This window comes from Temnothorax longispinosus, chromosome 8 (genome assembly GCF_030848805.1).
Source record: "Temnothorax longispinosus isolate EJ_2023e chromosome 8, Tlon_JGU_v1, whole genome shotgun sequence".
Taxonomy (NCBI): Eukaryota; Metazoa; Arthropoda; class Insecta; order Hymenoptera; family Formicidae; genus Temnothorax; species Temnothorax longispinosus.
Genome location: NC_092365.1, coordinates 8,137,660 through 8,147,851, shown reverse-complemented (window position 1 = coordinate 8,147,851; position 10,192 = coordinate 8,137,660). Strand labels below are relative to the sequence as shown.

General features: G+C 38.6%; 1 protein-coding gene and 1 long non-coding RNA gene across 2 annotated transcripts; both read left to right on the top strand.

Annotated features, from left to right (window-relative positions):
- Positions 1 to 4,846: 4,846 nt before the first annotated feature.
- LOC139817555 (uncharacterized) lies at positions 4,847 to 5,984 on the top strand. Its single transcript, XR_011733264.1, has 3 exons — positions 4,847 to 5,055; positions 5,566 to 5,727; positions 5,844 to 5,984. It is a non-coding gene; the product is annotated as an uncharacterized lncRNA (long non-coding RNA).
- Positions 5,985 to 7,127: 1,143 nt separating this feature from the next.
- LOC139817869 (uncharacterized) lies at positions 7,128 to 9,510 on the top strand. The gene is made up of 3 exons (XM_071786150.1): positions 7,128 to 8,350; positions 8,810 to 9,006; positions 9,105 to 9,510. Exons 1-3 carry the CDS (start codon positions 8,263 to 8,265, stop codon positions 9,486 to 9,488), a joined length of 669 nt encoding a protein of 222 aa, XP_071642251.1. The 5' UTR covers positions 7,128 to 8,262; the 3' UTR covers positions 9,489 to 9,510.
- The last annotated feature ends 682 nt before the right edge of the window (positions 9,511 to 10,192 follow it).

Below are 10,192 nucleotides of genomic sequence, written 5' to 3'. Positions count from 1 at the left end.
AAAAGAAAAGACTTTAAACGGGCAATAAGAGCACAAGCGTGTCGTTAAAACGCTAAACTTTATTATCAACAGTCAAAATTAACGAAGTCAATTAACGAACGAACGTTTCGACCCTTCTTTGGGGTCCTCCTCAGCGTAAATCATACATATAAAAATTAACGTCACAAACATACATACAGATTCTACCGCCGTAAACAACAAATCATCGCTGGTCAGTTAAATGTGCACTCCGACACGTTCCAGAATATCGTCGCATAGAAGTTTCCTGGTTGGAGCGCCAGGAAATTTTCAAACGGATGTAGTGTCGTTGTCATTGTGACGCAACGCCTGTAGACAAATTCGGAGTGCCGTCCTCTCTCAATATTCATACAGGAACACAATAGATAACAAAAAGATATCAAACAAGGTAACTCACAGGTTTGACATACTGGACGATAGTCAAGTCGCAACGCCACGTCAATCAATTGCAAGAATCGGTGTGTCTCAGAGGACGTTCACACAAAGAATGGCACGCTTGCCTTATACAAGATATCGACGGCATAAAGAAGCGGGGGGAAAGGTCACGCGTAATATAAAACAAGTCCTCGTAACAACAATAATTCTAAACTTTAACAAGTCCGTCGATAGCACTAATATATGCTTCTGGTATATCTTCAGTATCCGTCTGCAAATTTAAACCTTCTCTTTGCCTTTTTATGTAAATCATTTCTGATATTAAGCGTTTACTCAGGGACGGTTCTCGGTCTAATATTTCCAAATTTTTCCAATTAAAGTCATGGTTATACTGCAATCTGTGGTCTGTTAAGACCGAATGACCCGCACCACTCCTTCTGATATGCGAGTTATGTTCTTTAACTCTCGTTAAAAGTTGTCTCCCTGTTTGACCGACATAGGAAGCCTCACAATCATTACAATTAATTCTATACACGACATTCCTATGCGATAATCCAGGGAGAGTATCCTTGTGAACTCTGATAAATCTGTTCAATTTATTAAGACTGAAATACGAGAGCTTTATATTAAGACCCTTGGTTAAATTTTTATATTTCTCAGACAACCCAGGAACGTATGGTATCGTGAAATATGGAACTTTATTATCAATGTTCTCATCGTTAGTAACGTGTCTATCATTAAGCAAAAATCTCAAGCGCTCATGTATCGTCCCAAAAATAAATTCCAACGGATAACAATTATTTATCAGAATTTGAATCAAAAATCTTATGTTTTTTTGATGAAATCTCGGATGCGACAGCTTAAATACTCGATCGATCAAACCGATGACCGTGCCCTTTTTCTGACAGAGTGGATGTTGAGAAAGGAAATTTAAATATCTTCCGGAAAAAGTGGGTTTATGGAACCAGTCAAATTGCAAATGCTCACCTATGTGAAACATGGTGACCTCTAGAAAGTTCAATTTGCCACCCACACCGATCTCCATAGTAAATTGCAATCTCGGGTGAAAAGAGTTGAATGTTTCTAATACGTGAGTGCATTCATTAAGAGGCACTGCCATTGCAATATCGTCCACGTATCTCTTATAAAAAGAAGAGGCAAAATTCAAGCTTCCGAGCGCTCTAACCTCCAGGTCCTGCATCACGATATCCGCCCCTATGGGTGACAGAGGGGAGACCATAGGAGAACCGAAGGTTTGCTGATATATAACTCCATTAAAAACAAAAAAGGTCGATTCTAATACCAATCTTACTGCCTGGAGAAATTCAGACTCCGGAATCGTGCAACTCTCAGAAATATAATTCCACCTTTTTGCAATGCTATCAATAACCATTTCAGTAGGAACGTTAGTAAAAAGAGAGATAACGTCAAGAGACATTAAAGTATAATCTTCTCTAATATGGGTTTCGGATAGCTTTTTGACCAAGTCAAAGCTATTCGAGACATGACTATCTCCTTTAGGAAAGCTATTAAACATGACTTTATGGAGAAAAGCAGCCAAATTGTACAACAGGCTATCCACACATGAAACGATGATTCTAAGAGGACAATTAATTTTGTGGATCTTCGGGAGTCCGTACGCTCTCGGCAAAATTTCGTCACTACAATAAAGCCATCTGTACAATGAGTCTGAGATGAATTCTGACTTCCTCCATCTAGTCAAAAGTTCTCGAACCCGAGTTGTTACCTTTCTAATTGGATCTCTAGAGACAATCTTGTAAGTATCTGTATCTCCTAAGAGTTCCTCCATACTGGCTATATATTTATCTTTGTCCATTGCTACCGTGACGTTACCTTTGTCAGCCCTCGTTAAGATTAAATTAGAATTATCATCCATAAAATTCTTTGTAGCAATCGACAAATGTTTCATCGCGTTATTGTGTGCACTTTCTTGTACCGCGTAACCCCGAAGACCATTCACCATATTCGAGAATCGATTTCTAAGAGTTGCATGAGTTCTAATAGGAAACTTCTTTATATTATTTTCAATGTTTTTAATAAATTCGATCGTTACTTTGTCTTTCTTTAATCCCGGAAGGCTAAAATTCTCATCCAGTTGTAGAAGACCTTGAATATCAGTAGGGATATCAGTGGATGACAAATTAACGAACCACCCATCATTTAGTTGCATTAAGGAAGGTATCGGCGTGGTAAAAGATTTCGGATCTATGTTTATTGCAATTTTTTGGCCAGAGCGGTTGAAAGAAGGCACTAACGAGTATGTTACATTATTATTGGCAAGGACCCGGTGTTCCGATGAAATGTTACAAAAATATTCAATCGGTCTGATGTTTTTTTGTTGGTTAATGTGTTTGAAATATAAAAATTCAAATTTCTTGTTTATCCTATTTTTTGAGCTCTCACAGAAGGAATGCAGTGACCACTCTTGTCTGTTAAAGAAAGAGTTGCAGACGGATGCTGGAATACACCGATACATCGCTCCCGAAACTCTATAAACCTGCGTACGTGCAAAGCGAGCATGACAGTATGCATCCCTAAGTTCGATTTGCAATAATTGTTTAAAAAACTTGGATTTACAATGCTTAAATTTCGCTATTGCTCTAAAGTTAAACAGAGTGTTTTCAAAATATGCAAAGATGTTCTCTATATGAGAGGGTATAATGCTATGTTTCCTGCACTCACGTAAAAACATTATTTTTAACTCGCATTTAATGACGACCTTTCGAAACTTGATCCATTGTTTACATAAATGAACGGCCTGGAGGCCATAATAATATTTAACGTTTTGAAAAAACGAGTAACGCATTTTTCAGCCTGCGTAAATTAATAACTAAGTAAGGCTCTATTATTATTATTAATATTTTCCATAAATTTTTATCGTAAATGCCAGTACCGTCAGAACAGACGCTTCTGATTGTTATTAAAATCAATACCGTAGGAACAGACGCTTATGACACTGTATGTACTACCATTACATTACTAATGACTATACTACTAAGTATTATTACACGCTGCAAACATGCATAATTTTTAGTTTAATGTTAAAACAGACAAAGGATTGCGTATTTATCTTTTACAAAGATACTACTTATATTTTAGATTCTAAAAAAACTTTAAAAAAATAAAAATTATTAACATTTTGCAATATTTTACACTATGTCAAAGAACAAAATTTGTGTGTGTGTGTGTGTGTGTGTGTGTGTGTGTGTGTGTGTGTGTGTGTGTGTGTGTGCGTGCGTGCGTGTATGTGTGTGTGCGTGCATGCGCATATATGCTAATATGCACATGATGTTTACAAAAATATTCGTGAAAAAGAATATTATAGTAAGAAAGTTGACCTAACCTTTATATAAAGTTTTGTATAACAAAAGTTCAAAATGTAAGAAAACCGGTCTGCCTGTCAGTCAGTCAGTCAGTCAGTCCAGTCTGTCTGTCTGATTAAATTTTTCTATTCGTAAATATCAAGAGATACGGTAGAGTCTCGCGACAAGTACACGCGGAGCGAGAGCTCACCGTGACTCTTTTACCCGAACGCACGAGTTGCGAGTACCCGAAATTTTTAGATCTCAATAACTAGTGAATAGATCAAATTCTAAGTAGGCTTGAGGGATTTGTATAAAAAATATTCATCAAAGTGTTATCATAAATGCATAATGTATACTAACCTTCGTAACGCTCCTTTCTTCCGGGACCGTCTGTGTAAATACCAAGGCTTCTTCCTCTCCAAACGTTTCACACCCATATTTATTTCCTTATAGTCCTCCTTAGTCTCCAATACTCACTTTACCGTTCACTTCACTGTTCACTTCACTGTATCACGTTATTACACTCGCGTCACTACACTATCGTCGCGACACTCGCGACAGTATCTATCTATCTATCTATCTATCTCACTCCGCGATCGTCGTTGATTTGTTATAAACATATACACACGTAGATCGTGTTTACATTACCAGTACTGAAAATCTGTACCATACGTAATGTGATTTTTTTACATATTTACATTTGGAATAGATTTGTGTAGTGGCAGTACACGTAAGAACAAGGCCGTAATATGTGTCATGTAAATGCGGTAAATGATATATTACGGCATTTTATCCGCGGTATTAGTAATACTATGTCATTCACTGGAGCCGGTACGTATTAGTACGAATTCATATCAATGAATTAGTAAAGAATATCGTTCAAAGAAAATTCCTAATATCTACTACAAATGCATAAATATGAATTTGTAAAAATACGTATCGGCTCGAGCGAATATCATAATACATATTATAAATACCGCGGAAATATCATGATATTATTATTTACATACTACGGCCGTGTTCCGATATATACTGTCCGTACTAAAAATCTATTCGAAATCTAAAAGTAAAAAGATTCACATTACGTACTCTGTCAGGAATAAATTAGTGCAATCGACGTCGATGCGTCCATGGTGTAAATAGACAGGTGAAGCATTCCCGATGCTGCGCACTCGTTCAGTTTTTGAACCAATCAGCGCGCGACCTTTTTTGCGAGAAAAGCAATATGGCTGCTTCCATCAATTCGTAGTCCGTTACGTCCGTTATCCGTCGCGTGCGTCTGTTGTGCGGGAAATATTTTGTGTTCAACTTTTGCGACTTTAATAAAACATACGCAGTAAGTAGTAAATATAATTAATGTTGAGAGGCATTTATATTGGTTGATATTTGCTAAATAACCCAAGTAGCAAAAAAATATTTTTCAACGTTTTTAAAAACATTTTTAGTAATAAAAAAAATATTTAAAAACGTTTAAATTAATAGAACAGATCCTTTTTTTTTAAAAAAAGTATTTATTTTATTGATTTTTTTCATTATTCACTGGCAATTTAAATTCTTATTTTTGCTGTATTTATTTTAACATTGTAAAAAAAACGTTTTTTTAACATTAAAAAAATGTGTTTTTAATTATTTTAAAAAATTAAAGAATTTATTGCGAAAAATATTACCTCAGACGCTCTTCACGAAATGAGGGAGGTTCCAGATTCGAATCCTGGCTGAGGTAATATTTTTCGCAATAAATTCTTTACAGTTTTTTAAAATAATTAATTCGCGTCGTATTATGTATTATGTATTATGTATTATGTATTATGCGTCGTATTATGTGCGTTGTATTATGATCATCTAGGAATCATGCCGACTTGTTGCGTGAGAAATTGCAAAAGTCGTTCCGGTGGAGCTACGAAAACGAAAGACATCAAGTTCTTTCCATTTCCGCAAAATCGCGAATTAAAAGAAAAATGGCTCGAAGCTTGCCACCGAGAAGAAGAAAATTTAAACATAAACAGCGGTAAATTTCAAGAATTATTTGAATTCGTATACAGTATAAAAACGTTACCTAATTTTATTCTGTTTGAATAAAATATTTATTTTTTTCGTTACATGTCTTTTTATTATTATTTAAAGTAAATTGCGTTTCAACCGAGGTTTCAACCCTTCTTCCTCACACTATAATTCAGAATCTACACTGTGGACGTGCGGTTAATTGACTCTAATCAAATTACGTAACCAAACTAGAACAGAATTAAAACAGAAGTTTAATAAATAAACTAATAAATGTAAGTTTAATTGTCATTAGTTTATTTATTTATTTAAGGTTTTATCTAAAATTTTACATGATTCACACATTTTTATTTCTTATAAGCGAACTTCACCTTAAAGTGAGCGCAACAAAATGGGTCGCCTCCTGATTGGTTCAACCGCCAAAGCTGCCGCCATTATGCGCAATGCTTCACCTTGTTTTTTACACCATGGATGCGTCGATGAATGGTCGCTTTCAAATACTGGTTGATATTTTTATCTTTTTGTTTTTATCATAATTATGTTATGTTTATTGAATAATTGCAAACTGTTGTACAACATTTCTATTCGTTTTTTCGGTTCATTCTACATCAATACACAGTATATACATACACTAAGCTTTCTGACTTTGCGTCAATTCGATATAGAGTAAAAACCATGATTTAGAAGTAGATAACAGCTTTACCAATGAAATATTAAAAATTATTTATACAAAGGGTGTACCATTATAAATTTGACAGCGCTATATTTCGCGAACGGATGATTTCATTGAAAAACGTTTCAAGTAAAACTTACTCTGTTTTGAGGGGAACATATTTTACGATGAACACGTTTTTCTTAGGTGAAGGTGTTTCTGAGATTTTAAGGTGACCTTTGTTTATTTTAATGGAATCATACAATTTTCTTTATATAATATAATTTCTCTACTTATTTGGCATATAAAAGTATAAAGGTAAAGCTATCAAAAAATCAATAGTTTACGGGATATTTGATATTATATATATTGATACTTTTATATGTAGCATAGTGAGACAAATCAATTAATGTGAGAAAAACATAGTTACTTTCCAAAAAAAGTATGTAATTGCACATTACAAATTGCATTATTTTTTAAAAAAAGCAACTATGCGTTGTCTTTAAATCAACTTACTCGTTCCACTATTTTACGCATAAAAGTAGGTACAGTTATTAAAAAATGAATAGTTTACAAGATATTTTATATTTCATGTCAAAATATATGCCAGAATAAAATATAACATCTCGCAAAATATTGATTTTTTTATAACTGCTAGCTTACCTACTTTATGTGCTAAATAACTACAGGAATTATGTTATATAAAAAAGATCGTATGATTCCATTGAAAAAAAAACAAAGGTTACTTTAAAATCTCAGGAAAAACGTGTGTCCATCAAGATGTTCCCCTCGAAACAAAGTAAGTTTTACTTGAAGCGGAGCAAGCAACGCGATGCATTTTTCAAGTATTTGCAAGAAAGTATTGAAACTTCTCGTGCGACTGATGTACCGAGTACGCAACCGAGATAGCCATGTAGCAAGCGTGGCGCAGCGACTGAGGTGACGGACTGAGACGTTGCAGGTCGCGCGTTCAAACCCTGCTTTTCCTAATTTTTTTTTTTTTTTTTAATTAAATGTACATTACAATGAATAATTAGGCAAGAATGTATAATAGAAAAATTATTTTTTCATTATTATTGAATTTATTTTCCAGCTTCAAAATGATACCACGCCGAGCAGTGAGCAGCGAGCGAATTCATCGCGAATTCGTCGCAATGCTTGCCGTTCGCTGCGTGACAATTATTTTCCGGCGCGATATCATTGAAAACGGAAACAATTGTCACGTCGTTCGTCAAGCGAGCCGGCTATAGCAGCTCGGCGAGCAGCAAAAATGCAGCGCGAGAGAGACAGAATATGGATGTCCTTTTCTAAGCGCGATTCGTTTGTTTTCCGTCGCAAGGATAGACCGAACTCAGCGAAGTAAAAAAAACATGCGATAGAAAAAGTTTCACGTGATCGAGACCCCCCGACCCCCGAGCAGCCCGGGCAGCTCCTCAGTCTCAGTGCCAGCAGTGCCAGTGCCCTGTCCGTGCCCATTTGAATTCGCGACGGTCCCGCGGAATCCTGCGTCGTGAGTGACCGGTCGGCAGGGTCGGCCCGTCGCGAGGCACGGCGTGAGCCGGAAGTGGCGAGTATCGCGTGTATTATATACGTGTTATATACGTGCATCGTGCCGCGAGCGAAGACGCGTTTGATAAAACGCGCGTTGTTTGTCCCTCTCCTCCGTTCCGGAGTGGAGTGCGCGGTCGGGCGACCAAGTGAAGGAGCGAGCGAGCGAGCGAATGACGGAAAGACGGACGGACGGACGGACAAACGGACAGCGAGGCGAGAAAGGAAAGCGGGAAAGAAGTGCGCGAGGAAGAAAGTGTGAACGATAACGACCAGGAGAGCGAGCGAGAGAGAGAGAGAGAGAGAGAGAGCAGCCGCGACGACGGCCGTCGGGAACGTAAAATGCGTTCGGGTTCGGCGGGAACTCTTGGTGACCGGCGTGACCGCGTGACCGCGATGGAGGATAGACCACGGCGGATATATCGTAAATGTAAGTATTACATTTATGTCACACGTGCATGGAAAGTGGCCTATCACACACGCGACGCGTGCGTGATAGGCCACTTTCCACGCATTTACAACATAAAATAGGGTATGCAACAGGTGCGTGAATTTTCATCTTCCAGCACTTGTATAAATTCAGGGTTGGGAAGTAACGCATTACTTGTAACGTCGTGACCATTACCGTTATGGAAAAACGTCATGTCATTACCAAATTGTTACTATAAAAAGATAACGGTAATAGTAACGGCGTTACAAGTAACGCGTTACTTACAATTAGTACTGTTTTATGAATGGATATACTTCCGTGAAGCGAGCGCATCGAAATATAATATAAAGGCACGTGGCTCACGAATGTATATCCTTGTAAAAAAACGGTGCTGATTGGATAAACTTTATTTATATATAATTTATTACAAATATATTAATTTTATTTTTTTTATTTCAGCCAAAAGTGAGGAAGGTGTGGCGAACAAGCTGCCGCCACCGACGACGACAGCAACGGCGAAAATGCCGCCGCCGCCTCCGCCTCCGCCATCGACACCGATGCCACCGACGATGACGCCACCGCCGCCGCCACCGCCGCCGCCACCGACACCGTCGCTACCACAAGAGGAGAGAAAGCGAGCGAGCGCAATGCATAAGGTAAGTAGAGTAAGGGCCGCTACAGCAATGTAGCGAGCGTGCATGCATGCGTCGATTAAAATGATTCACCCTATACATATACAAATTTTTTTTTACAGATCGCAAATCATGTGGTGCGTCGAGCGCTGCAGAACCAGCGGAGAAACATCGGAAAAAACATGAAGTACGCCGGTGGAGTACACGCGCAGCCAGCGTATACTCCACCGACGGCGTACACGCCGCCACAGCCAGCATACACGCCGCCACAGCCAGCATACACGCCACCACAGCCAGCATACGCGCCCCCATACGCGCCTCCATACGCGCCCCCATACGCGCCCCCATACGCGCTGCCATACGCGCCGCCATACGCGCCGCCATACGCGCCGCCATACGCGACGCCATACGCGCCGCCGTACGCGCCACTATACGCGCCCCCATACGCGCCCCCGTACGCGCCGCCATACGCGCCCCCATACGCGCCGCCGTCGGCGTCAAGATGACCTTATATGTAACGCCTCATATAGACTCATTACATTATAAACTGTAATAAATAGAGTTTCTTGTCCTAAATTACATTACCGTTTTTCTTTCTTCAAATATACCCTAGAATCCTAACACCACTCTTTCAGAAAATCCTGATTTTACCATACTAAGAGTAGCTACCCAGTGTACTTGTAAGAGAGAGAGAGAGAGAGGGACAGGGAAGAGAGAGGGGGAGAGAAAGAGAGAGAGGAATAAATGGGTGCATGCAAATTACATACATAGAAGAGAAAGGAATAATACAAGAGATATATGTCCTTGTCTAACGAGGCATCTGTACGACATATCTCTCAAAGCTCGTTCTTTGAAACGGCTTTATAGATCGCAAAATCCTTTTACAGGAGTAAAGTTTAGGTACTAATAAAGGGTGGGATTGTAAAATAATTAGTAATAATTGAAAAAAATGTAAAAATGCCTAACGAGATATCTGTACCACATGGGCCCGCTTCTCTAACGAGAAACGTATGCGCAAACACTGCTCTAACAGAAAGGCTGCAAATTGATTGGCTATCGCACAGTTTTTAGCCAATAAGCTTGCAGCTTTTCTGTTAGAGCAGAGTTTACGCATACGTTTGTAGATAGAGAATCGGGCCCCTATCTGTCAAAGCTCGTTCTTTGAAACGGCTTCATAGATCGCAAAATCCTTTTACAGGAGTAAAGTTTA

Excerpts from the sequence above, each read along its gene's own strand:
- LOC139817869 (XM_071786150.1), top strand. The coding sequence starts at position 8,263 with ATGCGTTCGGGTTCGGCGGGAACTCTTGGTGACCGGCGTGACCGCGTG. Across the intron at positions 8,351-8,809 it reads ACGGCGGATATATCGTAAAT|CCAAAAGTGAGGAAGGTGTG; the intron begins GTAAGTATTACA and ends TTTTTATTTCAG. Across the intron at positions 9,007-9,104 it reads GAGCGAGCGCAATGCATAAG|ATCGCAAATCATGTGGTGCG; the intron begins GTAAGTAGAGTA and ends TTTTTTTTACAG.